At 37.9% G+C, this 22,913-nt stretch overlaps 1 protein-coding gene across 1 annotated transcript in view; it reads left to right on the top strand.

Moving 5' to 3' along the window:
- LOC150084448 (ATP-dependent RNA helicase DDX54) overlaps window positions 1–22,913 on the top strand; it is a 366,530-nt gene that overhangs the window by 4,827 nt on the left and 338,790 nt on the right. Inside the window, exon 2 of the mRNA XM_090376237.1 lies at window positions 17,715–17,808. Within this exon, the coding sequence (XP_090232363.1) occupies window positions 17,715–17,808 (94 nt within the window). The remainder of the gene's footprint in view (window positions 1–17,714; window positions 17,809–22,913) is intronic.

Genomic DNA, 22,913 nt, shown 5'->3' with positions numbered 1-22,913 from the left:
CTCATAATGCTCTCAGGATCATTTAGACAAGACTTCAGTTATGGCTCGGACACAGCATGGTTTTGTTAAGGGGAAGTCTTGCCTGACCAATTTGATTGGATACTATGATGCAGTCACAAAAGAACTGGATGCAGGGAATAACTTTGATATTATATACTTGGATCTTAGAAAGGCTTTTGATACTGTTGCACATGGAAGACTGCTGCACAAATTGGAGCAGTGTGACATTGGAGGCAAATTGCTGCTGTGGATAAAGGGGTGGCTGAGGGGGAGAAGACAGAGTGGTAATCAATGGACACTGCTCATCGTGGACTAATGTTATTAGTGGAGTCCCTCAGGGCTCAGTGTTGGGTCCATTATTGTTTTCTGTATTCATAAATGATATTGATGATGGTATATCAAGCTTAATGTCGAAGTTTGCAGACGATACAAAGGTAGGCAGGGTTGTCAAGGACACTACTGACACTATGCTGCTGCAACAGGATCTGGAAAGGTTGAGCAGATGGGCTGAGAGGTGGCAAATGAAGTTTAGCATTGACAAATGTAAAGTACTACACATGGGAAACAGCAACCCCAGAGCAACGTATCAACTCTGTGGTACTACACTGACAGTGTTGGAGAATGAAAGGGACCTGGGGGTGGTTGTGCAGGCAGATATGAAGTTCTCTGAGCAGTGCACACGGGCTGCAACAGTAGCTCATCGTGTATTGTCAATGGTATATAGGAATTTTTCTAGCAGTGATAAGGAGGTGATTATTCCCTTGTATAAGGCAATGGTCAGACCACACCTAGAGTACTGTATACAGGTCTGGAGGCCTCATTTCAAGAAGGATGTAGAGCTGCTGGAACAAGTACAGAGAAGGGCAACAAGATTAGTGAATGGAACAAAGGGGTGCTCTTACGAAGAAAGGCTTAAGTTTTGCAAATTACAGTGTCTGGAGACTAGGCACCAGCGAGGTGATCTGATAGAGGTGTATAAAGCATTGAATGGTTTGAGCATGCTCAATGCTGATGGGATTCTTCCTCTCGCTCAGAATAATCACCTGAGAGGGCATAAATTCAAATTGAGGAAAGACAGATGTAGGATAGACGTGCGGAAATTTGCCTTTAGCCAGCGAGTGGTTGGTTGGTGGAACAGACTTCCATCCCTTGTCGTGGAAGTTGATAGCCTAAATAAGTTTAAGGCTCAGCTGGACAGGTATTTTGAACAAACAGAGGGGTGAAGTGGAAGTGGTTTTTTTTTTTTTTTTGGCTGATGCTGCATAAGCTTGCTTTCTTGCATCAAATGCCTCTACTAATGCTAAATGCTAATTATTGTCAAGGGTGTGTGTACTTCTTTTGCTGCTGCTGCTGCTTTTAATATAACTGTATAATTCCCACCTCTCCAGGTGCATTATTGACTTTTAGCTTCAGCAGTTTCCTTCACTTCCTTTTCAGTTATAACAAAATCATTTAGCTACCATTTATAACTTGGCATACTTCTGTTGTTCCTATTCCGAAAAACTTCTTCACACATTTTCGCTAGGTGGTAGATGACTCTCAGCTGGTGCAATACCACCATTTTGCTTATTGGAGGCTTGATGTGGTGGAACCCATGTGTAGTCTCCAGAGCTAACTTCCGGCCAAACCTTTCCCATCTCTTCCATCATGCAGTATGACTGATGTCTTTTAAGGTTATGATGGACATACCAATCTTCCTTACATTTCAAGGGTACAGCTCTAAAATGGTGTTTGCAGGCCTGCTGCTAGTTAGTACACCGGACTGAACCTATTGGTAACTCTCTAGGAGGCTTCAAGATCAGCTAGTGTATAATCTTGCTATCTCTACTCTGCCAGATAGTGACTGGAGGGAGTCAGAGTAGTGTGTATGTGGGGGGGCATTGTCAAGGCAATGTTATGTCAAGGATCTGAGTATATTCTTATCATGTGTATACCATATCCAAAAATTTCATTACTTCATACACCATGCCCTCCCCCCACTTTTTCTTACTATTGAATAAACCATGAATTGTGAAACTAATAGAACAAGCTTATCTGTGTAAAGATCTAAAACTCCCAAACACTTCCTAGTTCATTTCATAAATGTACGTGGTCTCAGTTCTAATCTCAACAATTTCCACTTACAGTCTGCCAAATCCCATGTATTTTTTCTGCCAGAATCTCAGTTATCGGTTGTTTCAACCACTCCTCATCTCATTTATCCAAATTATTTGCTGTATGATTCCTTTCTTCTCAAAGGTGGTACTTGTGCATATTCCTTGCCAGAGACCTGGTAATTTGGAATCTCCTCTTTTCAATCATCTGGTAACACAAAGCCTATGGCAGATATAAGCTAGTCTGTAATCAAGTCACAAAGGAGGTTAGGCAGTCGAAGGCAGATTACGAGAAATCTTTGGCAAAGGATGATAAGAAAAACAGCAAGGATTTCTTTACTTATATAAACTCTAAAAGGAGGGGGATGAATCTGATTGGTCCACTTGATATCGATGGTTCGACTGTTGTTGATCCTGCTCAGGTAGCAAACAAACTGAATGAGTATATTGCATCTACATTCACACATGAGGAGTTATTAAGGTTTGAAAATGCCACAAGGTTATCAAATTGTAGCAGGGTGCTTAATGATTTTGTAATAACTGAGAGCAAATTGGAGGAGAAATTGTTGAAGTTAAACATAAGAAAGGCACCTGGAGTGGATGGGATCTATTCAGTTATATTAAAGGAGGCGGCAAAGGAAGTAAGCAAACCCTTAGCCATAATTATGAGAGCATTCTTGGACTCAGAGGAAGTCCCCACGTACTGGAGATGTGCAAATGTATTCCCAATTGACAATGGGGATCGAAGGGTGACATGAGGAATTACAGACCAGCTAGTTTAATTTCTGTTCCGGATAAAATAATGGAGTTGCTGGTTAAAGATGCATTGCATGATCATCTAAACAAGACTGCAAAATTAATTCAGACGCAGCATGGGTTTGGTAAGGAAAAGTCTCGTCTGACAAATTTGATTGGTTATTATGATGTGGTTACAAAGGAACTGGATGCAAAAAATACTTTTGATATCATATACTTGGATTTCATGAAAGCTTTTGAGACTGTTGCACATGGAAGACTATTGTACAAATTTGAGCCGAATGGTATTAAGGGTAAATTGCTACAATGGATAAAAGGATGGTTGAGTGGCAGAAGACAGAGGGTGATAATCAATGGGTGCTGCTCTTAGTGCACTAATGTGTTATTAGTGGAGTTCCACAGGATTTGGTGTTGGGTCCACAGTTGTGTATATTTATCAATGATGTTGATGAAGTTTGCGGATGAAGTATGCTTAGTGTCGAAGTTTGCAGATGATACAAAGGTTGGCAGGGTTGTTAATGATAGTAATGGCAGTGTGCTACTGCAACAGGATGTTGAAAATTTGGGAAGATGGGGTGAGAAGTGGAAACTGAAGTTTAACCTTGACAAATGCGAAGTACTACATATGCGTAGAAGTAACCCCAGAGAAACTTACCAACTGTGTGGTACTACACTTAAGGTGGTAGAAAATGAAAAAGATCTGGGAGTAATTGTGCAGTCAGATATGAAGTTTTCAGAGCAATGCAGACAGGCTGCCAGGGCAGGTCATTGGGTTTTGTCAATGATATATAGGAATTTTGCTAGCAGGGAAAAGGAGGTGATTGTCCCTCTGTATAAGGCAATGGTCAGGCCATGCCTTGAGTACTGTGTACAGGTCTGGAGGCAATTTTAGGAAGGATGTAGATTTCCTTGAGCATATACAGAGAAGGGCAGCAAGTTTGGTGAGGGGAATGAAGGGATCCTCTTACCAAGAGAGGCCTAAGTTGTGCAAATCGCATTGGCTGGAGACTAGGACCTGCATGGTGATCTGATTGAGGTGTATAAGGCCTTGAATGGATTGTGCACGCTGAATTCTGATGGGATTCTTCCACTTGTTCAGATTACGAACCTAAGGGGACATAAATTCAAATTAAGAAAAGACAGATGTAGAATAGATGTGTGGAAATTTGCCTTTAGCCATTGAGTGGTTAATTGCTGGAACGAACTTCCATCTGTTGTTGTGGAAGTTCATAGGTTAAATAAATTTAAGGAGGAACTGGACAAACATTTAGAGGGAATGTTTTTGTGAATTTTTTTTTTTTTTTGTTTTGGCTGATGCTGCATAAGCTGATACACTTGCTTTCTTGCAACACATGCCACTACTACTATCTCCAGCTTAAAATCGCTCTACATTATACTGTCAAATTTGTCTGTTTCTACTGTTTTCTCAACTCCACTAATCACTTGGAGTTCTAACTTCCTCTCTTTGTAACTTGACTTTCTGCGGTCCAACTTTCCTAACAGTGAGGTAAGTTTCCTTAGTGATTTTAACGTTCACAACTCCAGCTGGCTTCTGTTTTCTAGTCACACAGACCAAGCTGGTCGAGATGTGGAAGCTTTTGCAATTACTAATGACCTTGCACAGATTGTTCATTTACCTATCAGAATACCAGACAATCCTAACCATATAGCCAACATGCTTGATCTTTTTTTCTCACATACAACCCTTCTAAGTACATGGTCGAAGTGAGTGGTCCTTTAGGCAACTCAGATCACAACTTGGTGATTCTCTTCTCCAATGGAGCCTTTATTTCATGGCTATTTCCAATCTTGTGTTATTATTATTATTAGCCATATGGTGCAAGGAAGCCTGAGGCTTATGCTGCACCCGCCAAAAAAAAATTCCCGAGTTACCCAGAGAGAGAGAGAGAAGTCGAAAGGAATCACCAAGAAAGAGAAAATGATCATATCCAGCTCAGGACCCTGGGTGTGCCAAGCCCATACTCACCAGATGTGAGCCCCTGGGGGTATTTGTTGTTTGATATTACAAGAATGCAAAATGGGATGACCTGCGAGATTTCTGTTCTTATTTTCCTTAGTTGGAATACTGTTTCAAAACTTCTGATGTCAACGTTTGCTTGGATCGGGTCAGTGAAATTATTCTTGCAGAAATGGAATTCTTCATCCCACACTCCACTTTAAAATCTCGTCCTTCATTAAACCTTGGTTTTCCAATAAATGTGCTAAGGCTGTTCAGGAGAAGAATGTTGCATATCGTAATTGGCTTGTTTCTAATTCTTCAGTTTCATTTTCTGCCTACACCAAAGCTCGCAACAATTGTAAAGCAGTTATTAACCAGTCCAAACTAGATTTTGAACAGGCTAAGAGTAGAAAAGTTGCTTCTTGTCCTAATGGTAGCCGATCATTCTGGTCTCTTGCCAAAGCTAGTGGCCGCAACTTTTGCCCATCTCTGCTCCCACCTCTGTCCAAACCAGATGGTTCTGTTGTCACTTCAGCCAAGGATAAAGCTGACCTGATAGCATCCCATTTTTCTTCCAACTCGTGTATTAATGACCTTGGTAAGTCATCTCCCATTACCAACACGCTCTGTTCAATGCCTCCTGTGGTCTTCTGTGAAAAGGATATCACAAGGATTTTTACAAATCTTTATTCTAAGAAAGCTCCAGGTCCTGATATTAATTCTCCACTTGTTCTCAAAACCTGTCTTGTTCTTTGCCACATTTTGTTCACTTTCTTATTCCAAAGGTTGTTTTTCCTTCTACTTGGAAATTTTCTCATATCCAGCCAGTTCCAAAAAAGGGTGAAAATTTCCCCCATCAAATTATCTTCCCATTGCAATTACTTTTACTCTTTCTAAAATAATGGAGAGAAATCAATGAACCGCCAACTCTTAAACTACCTAGAAACCTTCCGTCTGATCAGTGATCGTCAGTATGGATTCCATCAGTGTCGATCCACTGGTGATATTCTGGCTTATTTCACTCATTTATTATGTTTGACAACTGTTTTTTGTAATTGGTTATGCAGTTTTTTCTCTGATCCCTCACTGAGAGTGATGGTAGATGGTTCTGTCTTCTAGCTTCTCCACTAATGCTGGTGTCTCCCAAGATTCAGTTCTTTCCCTCATTCTTTTCCTCTTGTATATTATTGACCTTCTTTCATTGACCGCAAATTCTATCCATACTTTTGGTGATGATAGCCCATTGCATTCTACCTTCCAGTTTGAGAAACCTTGTCATGCTCAATCAGCTGCAACTTCTCGAATATCCACTACCAATTCCTTAAATGTTGATCTCCAGTGGGGCAAAGACCACTTAGTTGATTTCAATCCTTCTAAAACTCAGTCTTGTCTTATATCTCTCAAAAAGGATTCTTCTGCTCCTATGCTTATGTTTGGTGACACTTCGATTTCTAGGCAAGATGATATCTCTTTTGGGAATTACCATGACTTGTGATCTCTCTTGGCACAAGCACATTACAAATATTGCTTCTTCTGCATCTAAAAAACTTGGTTTTCTCCTTTGCTCTCGACGTTACTTTTCCTCCAAGCAGTTCATGCTGTTCACGCTGTACAAATTGAAACTCGCCCTACCATGGAATATTGTTCCCACATCTGGGGCGGTGCTCCAAAACCTCTCTCAGACTTCTAGAGTCCATTCAGAAGAGGGCAGTTAGATTAATTATTGACTCATCTCAAACAGAGTATCTGCACTCGCTGTCTCATAGACGTGCTCTTTCTGCTGTATGCCTTTTCTACAGAAACTTTCATGGGCACTGTTCTTCTGAATTGGCTTCTATAATTCCCACTCTCTCTTTCAAAACAGTCCGAACATGTGCTGCCACCAGACAGCATACATTTACTGTTTAACTTCGAACTCATAGAATCAACTTTTCATATTCCTTGTTGATTCATTCATATGCCATTTTCTGGAATAACCTTCCTTCATATATATTTCCTAAAAATTTGAATCTACAGAAGTTTAATCTAATATCAACAAATGTCTTTCATCTTCTGAACGTTCAAGCCTTGCACGGTACTAAGTACTATAGGTTCTAATACCTCTCGTGTTTGGGGTTTTCATAAAAAAAAAAAAAAAAAAGAATGTTTATTTAGTTTGTCATCAGCCTGCACAGTTTCATCAACAGTTGTACCATTTCCGTGTAGCTGGACAACGTTTTTCATCCCATTCCATCTAATGGTAACATAAGGAAAGAATTCTTTGCTACTTTTCTTTGCATTCTTAACTAAGCACTGCTTATCTATCTTAGTTTGTCTAACTAACTTAGTGACCTGATTGCAGACAAATTTGTACTTAGCATTAGTAGAGGCATATGATGCAAGAAAGCAAGCTTATACAGCATAAGCCAAAAAAACCCCCTTTCCATTTCACTCATCCATTCGCTCCAAATGCTTGTCTAATTCTGTCATGAACTTACCGTATTTCCCCATGTATAAGACGCACCCTTTTTCGAAAAAGTTGGGGTCTAAAAACTGGGTGCGTCTTATACAGTGGTTGTAGATTTTTTTTACTTGCATTTCCTGCTTTTTCGCGTTTGTTGTCTTTGCACTCATTGTTTCGCACTTGTTACCGGTATATTAGGTTACGTTTTGCCACGTTCTGCCCAGAAATGCCTCAGAAAAGATTTTCGTACAGTGCTGAATTCAAGTTAAAGTGATCCAGTTTTGCAAAAGTGAATGGAAATCATGCTGCTGAACGTAAATTTGGTCCTTCTTCAAGTAAGGAGAAGGAGAAGGAAGGAGAAGCCCTACTGAAAGGAGAAGGAGAAGCTGGAAGGAGAAGCCCTACTGAAAATGCCACGGAAGAAGAAGGCCATGAGAGGCAAGTCAGCAAAATGGCTTGATTTAGAGAGGGAATTGAAGATATGGATTGAAGAGCAAAGGGCAATTGGAATTCCTGTGTCCACAAAGAATTGCTGATGAAAAAAAAGTTACTGATTTCAAAGGAGAACACAATTGGTGCTTCAGGTTCATGAAATGGAATGGACTAAGCATGCGTACACGCACCAGACATGCCCAAAAGATGCCTGAAAGCTATGAGCAGAAGGTCCTTGAATTTCATTGTTTTGTCATTCAATGTCGGAAGGCACATCAGTTTGAGTTGGGACAGATTGCAAATATGGACGAATTCCCCCTTCAATTTGATGTCCCAAGTAACAGAACTGTTGATAGAAGGGGGTGAAATATAACTGTGAAGACAAGTGGACATGAAAAGAGCCATTATATAGTTGTTCTAGCTTGTTGTGCCAACGGAACCAAGCTGCCTCCTATGGTGATTTTAAAACGCAAAAGAATGCCAAAAGAAGACATTCCTCGAGGAGTGATTGTCCATGTTCATGACAATGGTTGGATGGATCATGATGGGATGAAGATCTGGTTTGAGAAAGTTTGGAGCAGGAGACCAGGTGGGCTCTTACACAAACTTGCCCTATTGGTGCTTGATCAGTTCAGGGCACACATAACAAAAAACACAAAGAAGATTGCTGCAGAGCAAAAAACAAAACTTGCCGTCATACCTTGACATCCCAGCTCCAACCACTTGATGTGAGCATTAACAAACCCATCAAATCTGCCATGAGACGAATGGAACGAATGAATGAAGTCTTCTGGGGACAATTTTACACCAGCAGGAAGAGTGAAGAAACCAACTATAGGAGAAGTTTGTACCTGGGTGAAAAGATCCTGGGATAATATCAAGATTGAGATCGTTGTCAAGTCATTTAAGAAGTATGGCATTTCAAATGCCATAGATGCTGAGGACAAGGCAATATATGAAGACAGTGATTCGTCATCAGACACATGAGGACAAGCTAATGGATGGAAGTTTTGACAGTGATGAGGAGTTGTATGAATTTTATGATGAATAAAACCTGAGTTCAATAACTTTGTAATACATTTTTTTTCAAATTTCGGGCCCCAAAATTAAGGTGCGTCTTATACATGGGGAAATATGGTATTTAAGTTTTCGACCTCCACTATGACAGATGGAAGTTTGTTCCAACTCTCAACCACCTGCTGGCTAAAGGCCTATTTCTGCACATCTATTTTATGATTGTCATTCCTCAATTTGAATTTATATCGCCTCAGGTGAGTAATCTTAGCAAGAGAAAAAATCCCATCAGCATTGAGCTTGCTCAAACCATTCAAGACCTTATCCACCTCAATTTGAGTATCTCGCAGATGCCTAGTCTTCAGATGCTGCAATTTGCTTAACTTAAGCCTTGCTCTTGGTAAGAGCAACCCTTTGTTCCCCTCGCCAATCTCGTTGCCCTTCTGTACTTGTTCCAGCTGCTTTCCTAAAATGAGGCCTCCAGAGCTGTATGCTGTACTCAAGGTGTGCTTGATCATTGCCATTACTAGGGTATAATCACCTCCTTCTCCATGCTAGCAAAATTTCTGTATATCATTGACAAGACACCATGAGCTACTCTTGCAGCCTGTCTGCACTGATAAAAAAACTGCATATCTCACTGTACAATTACGCTCAGGTCCTTTTCTTTCTCTTCAGCCACAACAGAAAATCCACTAATGCTTACTTTACTTTTGGGCAATAAAACAAACGTCTCAAAGATTTTTACCTTTCTCAAAGTGATATGATAGTATGTATGCTATTTTTTTTATGGAACGAGACTCAGAAAACTGGTTTTTGACTAGCTAAAGGAGGTAGTACACAGACAATGTGTACTATGTCCTTTAGCTATTCAAAAACCAGTTTTCTGAGTCTCGTTCCGTAAAAAAAATAGCATACATACTATCATATGTATGGCGCACCATGGGCATAGATTCCCATGCACCTAAAAAATTCCCAAACAAACAAATAACCTTTTTTTTCCTTTACTACCCTGAGTGTAGTACCACACAGTTTGTACGTTACTCTGGGGTTGGTGCTACCCGTACACAGTACTTTACATTTTTCTATGTTAAATTTCAGTTGCCACCTCTCAGTCCATCTGCTCAACGTTTCTAGAGTTTGTTGCAGTAGTTTACTGTCATTAGTGTCATTAACAATATCCTGCCAACCTTCGTATCATCTGCAAACATAGACTTTGAGCCTGATATACCATCATCAATATCATTAATAAATACAGAAAACAACAATGGTCCTAACACTGAACCCTGGGGTACTCCATTAATAACATTAGTCCATGAACAGCAGTGCCCATTGATTACCACTCTGTCTTCTCCCACTCAACCACCCTTTTATTCATTGTAGTAACTTGCACTTAATGCCGTACTGCTCCAATCTTCTAATCTTTCTACGTTCAATGTGTCTTTAAACTGATATCCATCCCAACTATGAACATAATTACTAAGTGCATAAAATTATTTTAAGATTTCTATTACAAACTATAGATTAAGTGGTCTGTGAAACATTCTCCATTTATTTGTGAGAATTCCAAATATACTCAACATACTTACGATTGCAACTTGAACGATAATTAAATTCAGACGTTTTGTATGCTAGTGTAGAATCTTTATGGTGTGAGATGGAAGCAAAGGTATAATGAGAGTTGGAGTAATCTACAGGCTAGGTGATCATGAAGATTATGATGAGACCCTCTACATGCAAATGGAATGGGCAAGTAAGTGTGAATGTCTTATTATGGGTGATTTCAATTCGCCTCTAATTGATTGGAGCAAATGTGAAGGAAACTGCACATGAGGGACAAAAATTTTAAATCAACTAAATGATTGTTATTTGTATCAACATGTCAGGGAAAGTACTAGGGAGAAGAATACTCTAGATCTCATCATCAACCGTGAACCAAATGACTTAATAGGGCTGGCAGTAGCAGGAAGTGATCATGGAGTTTTAAGAATGACGATGAAGAGAGAGGTAGCAGTAGTTAAAGGCAAAGGAATGGGTTATAATTTCAGGAAAGGAAATCATGAAGCCTTAAGGTGTTACATGGCCTCTATTAACTGGGTAGATATCTCACAAGGAGCGAATACAATTGAATTATGGTATACCTTTAAAACATTAATCACAGAAGCCTTTAATGGTTATATACCATTTAAAAAATACTCCACGAGGAGGATTCCAAATTGGATGAATAATGAATTTCCAGATTACTTGAGCAGTAAAAGACAGCATGGAAAAGTTAGAGCAATAAAAGGTACTGAAGCCTATAACAGCTACAAATTGATCTGTAATAATGCCACTGAAAAGGTTAGGCTGGCAAAGGCAGATTGAAAAATCACTAGCAAAGAGGGGGGGGGGTGGGATTAGGAATTCTTCACATATATAAATGCAAAAACAGAAGGACAAACCAGATTGGATCCTTATGTAATGCAGTAGCTAAAGAAAAAAAGCAGTAGCAGTAGCTAAAGACAAAAGAATTGCCAAATTACTTGAGCAGAAAAAGATGGCATGGAAAAGGTAGAGCAATAAAAAGTACTAAAGGCTATAACAGCTACAAACTGATCTGTAATAATGCTACTGAAAAGGTTAGGTGGGCAAAGGCAGATGAGAAATTGCTGGCAAAGAGGGGGGGGGGTTAAGGAATTCTTCACATATATAAATGCAAAGATGAGGACAAACCAGATTGGATCCTTATGTAATGAACATGGGATAGTATTAAATACCCCAGCTGAAGTTGCAGATGAACTCAACAGTTACTTCGCATCGATATTTACAGAAGAAAAAGCCTTCACATCATTGAGAAATTCTGGGAGTGAAGATGAAGAAAATGTAATTAATGATGTTGAAATTTCACACATTTATTTAATGAAAAAAAAAACTTTAGAGCGTACAGGCCAGTAAGGCTCCTGGGGTTGATAGCATTTACCCTATAATCTTAAGGGAGGTGGCAAGTGAGTCCATTGAACCATTGGGGCTAATTATGAGAGCATCACTGGACTTGGGAGTGATTCTGTTGGATTGGAAAAGTGACAGTGTATCTCTAATACATAAGGGCTCTTCTAAAAGTGAAGTGGGAAATTACCGGCCGGTTAGTCTAACTTCAGTAGTAGGAAAAATCATGGAGACTATGATCAAGGGTGGAATTAAGGATCACTTAGATAGAAATGGAAATCTGAAGGATAGTCAGCATGGTTTTGTAAGGGGAAAATCATGTTTAACAAATCTGGTTAGCTATTTTGACAGGGTCATTTGTGAGCTGGATTTAAGGAATAATTTCGACATTGTTTATTTGGATTTCAGCAAAGCCTTTGACCCAGTCCCACATGAGCGGTTACTTTATAAGCTGGAACCGGTTGGAATCACACGGAAAATCTTTAGATGGATAGCAGGGTGGCTTCAGCGCAGGAGGCAGAGGGTTGTGATAAATGGTTATTCCTCAGATTGGGTTGATGTAAGAAATGGCGTTCCCCAAGGATCAATATTAGTACCATTGTTGTTTTTGATTTTCAAAAATGACATTGATGAAGGGATAGAGGGAGTGATGTCTAAATTTACAGATGATTAAAGATTGGTAAAGTAGTTAATGATCACTGCCAAACAGAGCATTCTTCAGAATGAAATAGATAGACTTCAGGGATGGTCACAGAAGTGGCAGTTCTGCATTAATTCAAAAAAATGCAAGGGTTTTACACCTGGCGAACAGTAATCCTAGAGTAAATGATACACTTGGCAGAGTTGAACTAAAGCCGATAGTGGAGGAAAGGGACTTGGGTATTACAATAGAGTCAGATATGAAGTTCTCCGAGCATTGTAGATTGGTTGTAAGGAGGGCTCGTGGTGTCCTATTGCTGATTTATAGAACAATCACTAGTAGAGATAAGCACATAATCCCATTATATAAGGGTATCGTTAGACCACACTTGGAATACTGCATTCGAGTATGGAGACCGCACGTAAAGGAAGACATCGTTTTTCTTGAAAGGGTCCAAAGATGGGTAACTCGGCTGGTGAAATTGGCAGAAGGGTGTCCATATGAAATAAGACTTTGAATATGTGGGTTGCACAGCTTGTAAACTAGGCACCTTAGAGGAGACTTGATTGAGGTGTTTAAGACTCCGAGAGGCATAAGCAAAATGAATAAGGACGAAATTTTCACGGTTATGATTCTGCAACTAGGGGCCATCAATTATAATTACGGGGGGGGGGGTTAAGCTGGATTGCGGGAAGTTTTATTTTAGTCAGCGAGTTATAAATTACTGGAATAAGTTATCTACATGGATGGTAGAGGCTGACAGTCTGGGGAAATTCAAAGGTCAGCTAGATAATTACCTAAGAGAGAAGGGAAATGTATATTTTGCCCATTTCCTTTTCTCTTATTAATTTTTATTATTATTATTTTTTTAAAATTTTCTTCTTATTATTAATTTGTTTTTATTCTTATTATTTTATTTTATGTAATTTTTGTTATTTTATTATTATTATTATTATTATTTTTTGGCTGGTGCAGCATAAGCCATAGGCTTCCTTGCACCATGTGGCCATTACTAATAATACTAATAAATATTGTCTTCTTGCGAATCAGTTTTCCACTATAATTTCAAAGCACGTTTTTTGTTAATCCAAATGCTTCATTACCAAGTGCATTATAGCCAAAGCAGCATATGCGCCATCAAACCCCCATAATAACAGCTTTATTACCAACAAATATATAAAGCATAACAGGTCCTTCTGTTCCTGCCCGTGGTTTACCTCTTGGAATAGTAAGAACATTATTTTCGAGGTGTTTATAGAAATTTGAATTTTGAGAAATAGTACTGTTAGAATATATTGTCAAATGATTCAATATCAGTATAAATAAGTTTATAATTTGCTTCAGTTACAGCCAGTGATATTATTGAATAGAAATACTTGTAATTATAATATAAGCAATTGCTCATTTTTGGTCAGACAATCATCATATGCCTCCCATCAATGGCTGCTATGCAGTTTGGGTAATTGGCATATTTTTCGAAAGACAAAAGTTTCAGCCCACTCTTCTTTTGTGATTATAGGAAAACATTCCTCTTTCAAGTTATTCCAAATTTCCTTGGCTATTTTGCTTACTGTCGAATGTCTAGCTCTGTATGAATAATGTAGATCTACAAGACTTCCTTCAAAATGCCTAAAAAAAATTATTGCAAGTTTAAATATTAGTAATTTAAAGCTGATAACAAATTAAATGCAAAATAATAATAATAAAAACACTTGTAAAATAATTTTGAAAATTAAATGTTTTAAATTTTAGTGTAAAACTTAAATACTTCTTAATATAAAAGTTATATGTACTTTATATGTACTAATGAAACTATGTTTTAGGCAAGAAGTATATGAGTAGATGGAAAAACATTCAGGGAAATTTTACGCATAACCTCTGGAAGAAAACTGCTGGTTCTGAGTGGCAGTATGCTTATCTGTAGTGTTAGGCTGTGTAGTTTTCTTGCAGCAATTCAAGTGAATCAGTGAAACTCAATTAAGCCTCATTCTCATTGCAAATGTTGTTTCTGAGGAAACAATTTCTGCTGCTGAAGCAGAAGGAAGCCCTAGTACTTGCCCCTTGGCCAATGAACCACCTACCAAATGCCAGAAGGATACATAAGACAATAATAGAATTTATGAAACTGCTTATCTCTTGTCCATCTCCTGAATTTGATGAGGACAAGGCATTTTTGAATTCCCTACCATAAAAAAAGTTCAGTGTTGACCTGAATTAAAGAGTGAGGTAATAAAGTTGGTCAGAAAAATTAGATTGTCAGCAAGTCAACCTCCTCATCCACCTCATTTTTCTCTGTATAATCCACATTATCATTGCCTCCCTGTATCAGTATCATCCTGCCTCTCCTTATCAGGTTTATCCATCACCAAGTTTTCCAGCCCCATTCATTTCATAATCCATACAATCCCTAACCAAGCAACACCACTGTATCATTTGAAGATAGTGGAGAATCAGCAGATCTTTTTTCTTTATATTAAATAAATAAAAGAATAATTTTGAAAGGATTATTGCATTACTTACATTAATGTTACAGCCACCATTTCTACCAGAGGTATTGCAAGTCTCATGTTTGCATCTTCTGCCTTGATTACATCATAGTCTTGCTGTTAGTTCATCGAATGGCTTTATACTCATTCGGAAATAGTTGAAAAATTTTGCCTTGTCATTTCTTAAATCTCTAAATATAAATGAAAGTACAACTTTCAGAAGGCATGTATTAACAAAAGGATGAACCCTGTGTTTCCTCTTTTTCTTAAAAAAATAAGCGAATGGTATGCATTTTTTACAATAAAATTTAAAACATCACTTCCATGGTTTAAATGAATAGGACCAGAATTGGACATAAAGTCCGAGAGACCTGAATACTGGAGTTCAGGAAGGGTATTCAGCAGCAAAACAATGCTTGGTGTTGTTATGCCGCTGTGTATGCACTACTGCCCAGCATCACCACTGCATCCATTGTTGCTTGTGTGCACTGAGGCTAACACAGCCTTGATATCTCAAGCAGATATTCTTGTACCTCTTCTATTTAAGTGTGTACCCCATCTCTGTAAAACCGATCTCTCCTGTTAACAAGCACAGACCACACTGTGAAAAATTGTACCCCATAAACCTTGCACAGTCTCTCCAGTGCTGAATTGAATGACAATGCTCTCACATGTACTCACTCTTATTCTGTCTGCATAGAATTGCAGATACTTTCAAATTTATTCATAACTTGCAACCTCTTTCAGCATTGCCCTGTACTTGTTAAGTATTCTCAGATCTCTTAATATTATTAGTACCAACATGTACAACAATATCAGCTTTTGTGTCCTTTAAAAATGATAGCTGCTCTTCAACATCAACAATTTTAGCTACTGGCAGACGTACCCTAGTCCTATTCTATCTGTTCTTTTTATGCAGTATATTTCCCCTTTCCCCGCCAATAGTCACTGATTACTGTTACTCTCCTGTGGGATCAGAAATCTTTGCTTTTGAGGATGTTATTGTGTTGTGTATTGCTTGGGCATGGGCTCAAGTCAAGAGAGTAGTTATAAATGGCCTTCTCTCAACTCCTTTTTAGGAGCCGAAATTTTGGCCACAGATTTTTAATATTTATTAATGATATTGATGTAGATATTTCATATTTAATGTCTAAGTTGCTGAAAAGTGGAGAGGATAATTGAAATTAATCAGGTATGCTACTTCAGTAAGACTGATAAATTATATCGATGGACTGAGAAAGGGCAATTTTTTAACACTGAAAAATGCATTACTCTTGCACTTGTGTAGCAGTAATTTCAAAATAATACACCACACACAAGATAATAAAAAGAACAACTTGCTAATACTTGTTTGTAATATGATTTTTTTTACAAAAATAGGCTTCATTGCCAGCATACAGACCTATTAAAGTGAATGCAAGTGCAAACCTCAAATTCCATAGGCAGCTTGTAGAGGAACTATTTTCTGTGCCAATTCCGAATCTAATCTGCAATTTTGTTAAGATGTGTAGTGTCCGGCTCTTGTAACCAGTTGTTTAATTCATGCTATTTTCGTTTAGTTTATTTTTGTCATTTAGCCAAATAGTAATACAGTAAAACCCATCACTTTAATAGATTTTAATGGGTAAGGCCTGAATTGAAATAAGTGTAGATATGAGAAAGTGCTGTACTGTTAAATTAAAAAAAAATAAAAAATAAAAAATAAATGTTGTTATAGCGTATTTTACTGGAATTATTGTGTGGAGAAACATGAAATTTTTTGTTCTTTAGCTGCAGTGGAAACTGACTAAAGCTTCTTCATAAACCGAAGGTCTCTTGAGTATCCTTGCAGCAGGTTCAGATGTTTAACTTTGACGAATTGACATTGGCTGATTCTGCATAAGCTTGCTTTCTTGCATCATATGCATCTACTAATGATAAATACAAGGAATATGCATATGGTAATAATCCCAGGTTAACATACCACCTGTGTGGGTACTATACTCAGGGTACTGGAAAATGAAAAAGACCTAGCGTGTAATTGTACAGTCAGACATGAAGTTCTCTGAGCAGTGCAGGCAGGTAGCCAAGACAGCTCATGGGGTTTTGCCAATGATATACAGGAACTTTGCTAGCAGGGATAAGGAGGTAATTATCCCATTGTACAAGGCAATGGTTAGGCTGCATCTTGATTATGGTATATGGATCTGGGGCCTCCTTCTAGGAAGGAGTATATCTGCTGAAATGTATGCATAGAGGGGCAATGAGATTGGTGAAGGGAACAAAAGGCTGGTCTTACCAAGAAAGGTTTCAGTTCATAAAGTTTCGGCACTTAGACTAGGTACCTGCGAGTCATCTGATTGAGGAGTTTAAGGTGTTTGAGCTTGCTCAGACTATGTATATGAGGGGGCATAAAGTTCAAATTGAGGAAGGATGGTCGAAGGATAAATGTGGATAAGTTTTCCTTCAGTTAGCAGGTGGTTGATTGTTGAAGCAAACATCCATCTGTTGTGAAGTGGTTAGTTTGAATAAATTTTAAGAACTAGAACAAATTATTGGAGGGGAGGGGCAAGTGATGTTGGAAGTTTTTTTGAGAGGGGTGATGCTTTATATAAGCTTGCTTTCTTGCATCACTTGACATTAATACTAATATTTTAACGGATGGTAAATTCCATCAGGCTGTATCATTACTAGGTTCCATATGGACAAAAATATTGCATTCATTAGATGTTGTTTGTTATTTCTGAACTCTTAAATGGAGACGGGCAGACTGCCCATAAGACTTAACGGGGGAACCCCGGTGTGATTTCTGCCATAAACAATATGACCAGAAACACTAGTATGAGCCGGCTGCAAGTTTTCCCCCGGTAAGAATTTTTGATCCAGTCTGCCTCTGAATGGAGACCCATTATGGGGGTTTCCTATAATTTATTGAGAAACTGCACACATTTCTTTTTAGATACATATAAAATTTTATTATTTTCAGGATCAAGATAATAATGAAACAGAAAAAGATATTTGGAATTTCTTAAGTGATCGAAAGATAAATAACAAAAAGTCTGGAGGATTTCAGTCTATGGGTAGGTATTTGGAAAACAAACTATCATTATTATTCTGTTAAAGTTACTTATTGCTTCTTTTCTTGTTTTTTAGGCATAGAAACAAGATGGAAAAGAAACAGTAAACTAGAAATATAGGTAGTGATTGCGTGATGTTGATGAGGGTCTGGGAAATCTGATTACCTTCAATGCATGTTAGGCAGAACAATTTCCTATAGTTTCATTATAACTTGCTTTTAGATTCTGTTAGTATTGATGTTTAATGCAGAGTGGTTATGACCTTTTTGCACATGTTATAAGCCCTTGTAACATTCACTTGTAAACCAAAACATTATGATCAGCCCTGCCTCCATGAGTGGACACTTCCCATAGCACTTAGAAGTAATCTAACCAACTATGGCAACATATAATGATGGCATGGGTGGTGCCTCTCAGTTTGTTAGTAAGAAGCTGTTACAATAGAGAAAGACCTAATGGCCTGATGGAGTTTGAACGGTTAAAGATTCGTGCTGCTAGGAAGGTAAAGGGCAACGTCCAAGGGTTACTGTAGTGAAAGTGGGGTGGGAATGGTCTGAACAGAGAGAGAGAGAGAGAGAGAGAGACGGGGGAGACAACCACTGGCTGCCAGTCGAGGTAAATGGCAGTTGGCACATTCTGTTCTGAACAACAGATAGCTCAACAGAAGACCCTTAGTTAATGGCAAAATACAACCAGGGCTTACAGAGAAACATTTCCAAGCACATCATCCAGTGGGATTCTTGCGGATAGGCCTGTGGGATTGGTGTCCTGTTTACATGCCTGTGTTGACTGACCATCATCAACACCCTGCCTGCAATGGGCATGTGAGCACCAATCCTGGACATTGGACAACTGGGAAAGTCATATGGTCTTGAAGAATTAAGGTTCCAACTCCATTCCAATGGACAGGTGCATATTTGCTGGCAAGCAAGTGAACAGCTGCAACCAGACTGTATGGTTGGACAAAAACAGGCCAGCAGCAGTTTGCAGTATTGGTTTGAGGGTCTTGTGCAAGCATTTCAGGTGCTCCTCTGTCTGCCAAATTCCACTGATATCAACACTTTTGCATGTTTGTGAAATGGAATACAGCATTTGCCAGTACCTTACTTTGTTGCCAAGCTCCTCAATATCTTTCTGGTCAGCTGGTTCAGCATGTCTGAGTACAATTTTTGCAGTCTTGTGGAGTCTGCTTCAATGAGTGCAAGCGGTTATCATAGCAAAAGGTGGCCCAATGTGCTATTAGGTAGGTGGTCCTAATTTTTGGCCCATGAGTGTAAATTGTGATATTGTTACATACAAATGTATTGTCAAAGGTGTCTTATATAACTGTATTCTGGCATTTAAGTTATTTTATTTTTTTGCCCAAAATTTGTGCTGAATCATATCTTCACTTATAGGTTGACCCCACCACTCCCTTTTTGCACTCATCTTTCTCATATTGCTAGTGATGTGTGTGACAAAATCTGGATTAAGAACTAATGTTTACATTTTAATTCAGTTATTTCTGCTCTATTTTTAAAAGAGTTCTGTTACAGTTACATTGCATAGTAAGCTTTAGAGAAAGTGGTAAGCATGTACGAAATATTCGAATGTAGTAAGTAATGTAATAACATGGTCATCATGAAACCAAAACCTACGGGCACAAATTATGTTGTGCTTGTTTGATGCTGATTTAAGGATGAGAATATCCAAGTGCTAGTCAAAGAATTTTCAGCTCCAAGAAACTGATAAGATTTTGAAGAAATTTGACAATTTTTTTGACCTAATTGTCATATTAATTGCTACTCTAAAAGTAGCATTATAGTCCTAGTTGCGCTCATTATTTTATTTAGTTTACAACGTAATATACATGGAACCTTTTATTGTTCGAATCTTGATGCCATTGTTATAGTTAGAGTGCGTGGTAGAGGAATTCTCATTTTTTGATTGTGTTAAAAAGGTAGTTCTGAAGTTCAAATCACTTAGGCCAGCATTAGTTGGATAATTTTGTTATACAGGGTTATTCAAAATGAAGTCCGGGGTTTCAGATTTTTTTTTTTGGGAAAGCGCATGTGTCATAGTCATTTGTAGCCATCTCGAAAGAATGCATAATATCTCAAGTTTCATTCCCACGCTCGCGATGTTCAGTCTTCATTTTGAATAACTCTGTATATGGGTAGATGTAATCATTTACGGATGACCCCGGACTTCATTTTGGATAACTCTGTATATGGGTAGATGTAATCATTTACGGATGACCCTGGACTTCATTTTGAATAACCCTGTATTATAATTAACTTTTAACTTTCAAGCGTAATGGTATAGCTTAATCTATATAATGCAAACTTGGTAGCATAGTAGTGTTATTGCTGTGTAACAGGTGTATAAATTCAAATTAACACCATCGGTTTTCCTTTGCAACCTGTCTATAATGCTTGAGAACTTCATGTCTGACCATATCGTAACACCCAAGTCACTTTCCTCCACTACTGGTTTTAGTTCAACTCCACCAAGTGTATAAGTTATTTTGGGGTTACTATTCCCCAGGTGTAATACCTTACACTTTGCTGAATTAAAGCATAGCTGCCATTTTTCTGACCATCCCTGAAGTCTATCTAGGTCACTCTGAAGAAGATCTGCTTGGTGGTGATCATTAACTACTTTACCAATCTTTACATCATCTGCAAATTTAGACATCATGCCCTCTATCTCTACATAGATGTCATTTAAGATAATCAAAAACAACAGTGGTCCCAATACTGATCCTTGGGTAATCCCACTTCTTACATTAACTCAATCTGAGGAATAACCATTTATCACAACCCTCTGCCTCTTGCCCTGAAGCCATCCAGCTATCCATGTAAGGATGTTCAACCTGTTCCAACTTATAAAGTAACCACCCATGTGGGAATGAGTCTAATGGTTTGCTGAAATCCAAATAAACAATGTCGAAATTATTTCCTAAATCCCAGCTGTTGGGTGATCCTGTCAAAATAGCTAACCAGAGTAGTTAAACATGATTTTCCCTTTACAAAACCATGCTGTGTATCCTTCAGAATTCCTTTACTATCTAAATGATCCTGAATTCTACTCTTGATCATTGTCTCCATGATTTTCCCTACTACTGAAACTAGACTAACTGGCTGCTAATTTCCCACTTCACTTTTAGAACTGCCCTTATATATTAGAGATGTGTTGGCATTTTTCCAATCCAGTTGAATCACTGATGCTCTTATAATTAGCCTCATTGGTTCAATGCATTCACTTGACACCTCTCTTAAGATTATAGGGTATATGCCAGGAGCCTTACTGGCCTGTAGGCCCAAGTTTTTCACATTAAATAAATGTGAAATTTCAACATCAGTAATTGCAGTTTTTTCAACCTCACTCCCTAATATCTCATTGCGTAAAGGGTTTTTCTTCTGTAAATATCGATGCAAAGTAACTGTTGAGTTGTAGTAGTAATAATAGAGGCATGTGATGCAAGAAATCAAGTATGAGCTTATGTAGCATCAGCCAAAAAAAAAATTTATATGCAAATTCAGCTGGGGTATCTAATACTATCCCATGTCCATTACATAAAGGTCCAATCTGGTTTGTCCTTCTCTTCTTTGCATTTATATATGTTGAAGAATTTCCTTATCCCCACTCATTGCTCTCTTTGCCAGCAATTTCTTATCTGCCTTTTCCAGCCTAACCTTTTCTGTGGCACTATTACAGAACAATTTGTAGCTGTTTTAGGCTTCAGTACTTTTTATTGCTCTGTAACTTTTCCATGCCGTCTTTTTCTGTTCAAATAATCTGGCAACTTCTTTATTCATCCTACTTGGAATCTTCATCATGGAGTATTTTTTAATGGTATATAAACATTCAAGTCTTCCGTACTTTTAAAGGTACACCAAAATTCCATTGTGTTGGCTCTATGCGATATCTACCCAATAAGTTATAGTGGAATTATTACCAAATACAAGGTCATGGTGGAATTAAAGGCAGCCAAATCAGCAGAGTTCCTTGAACATTGTTTTTTTTTTTTTTTTTTTGTCCTGTGTGCAGAGCATAAACTGATAATCTGTTAAAAATGTTTTGCACATTGGCAAATATTATGGAATGAACAAGTGATAAACTATATCAGTTTAAAGTCAATAATCATGGCATGGAATCCCATCTCTGTAAAACCTGCTCTAGTTTCTGCAAAATGTGCAGTGAAGAAATTATCCTGGTGGAATTCATATTGGAAATAGTGCCAGCATTCAAACACATTCTTTCTTGCTGAAGGCCCCTGATCTCACCCCCCCCACCACTTGTCAATCCAGCATACCGCTGTTTGACTTCCCACAATTTAGAAATGATCAATATACCTCATTTACCAGTTGGATACCTCTTCCTAAGCCCTCTATACTTAGGCAGATTTTCACTGGCAATGACAGTGTGTTTGATGTTTATACCTTTTAAGACTGACAAACGTGCAGAACTAGATTAAGCAGATCATGGACCCCATGCACAGCTTGTTTAGGAGCCCACCAAATCATAAATGTTAAACAAAATGTTAGGAAATTAAGCATTTGAATTATTATTGCATTCTGCTTTTAAGACTAAATTACAGCTCATAAAAATAAATAAAATATATATATTTGGCTTGCATGACCACCCCACCACTTCCCAATGAATTATTAAGCTGTATTATTAAATATTTCTGAAAAGAATATTTTCAAGGTGATTTATGCATCATTCAAAACCACTTCACTTTGGAAAGAAACATTTTCAAAATATGGTAACTATGACTGTAGATATGATATTATTTCTAAAAAAATTTTTTTTATATATATAAATTAAAAAAAAAAAAAAATTCAGTTCAATTTAATTTAAATTTGTGTGCTAAACTATGCACAAAAGTTTATTTATTTTATTTTTATGGTGTGTGTGTGTGTGTGTGTGTGTGTGTGTGTGTGTGTGTGTGTGTGTGTGTTAGTTATGAGATTTTTCTCCCTATGTTGTTTCTGTAATTGGGTATATCTACTGGCCTATTTTATGGCTAGCTGCAAAGACAAAATATGGTAGTATATCTTATATATTCAGTCAGATATGCTATAACGAACAGTTTTTATCAATAAAATCAGGATGCTACAATG

The sequence above is a fragment of the Mastigoproctus giganteus genome, chromosome 6, assembly GCF_048544385.1.
Source record: "Mastigoproctus giganteus isolate SK-2022 chromosome 6, ASM4854438v1, whole genome shotgun sequence".
In the NCBI taxonomy this organism is placed as follows: Eukaryota; Metazoa; Arthropoda; class Arachnida; order Uropygi; family Thelyphonidae; genus Mastigoproctus; species Mastigoproctus giganteus.
This window is presented reverse-complemented; position numbering and strand designations above follow the sequence as displayed.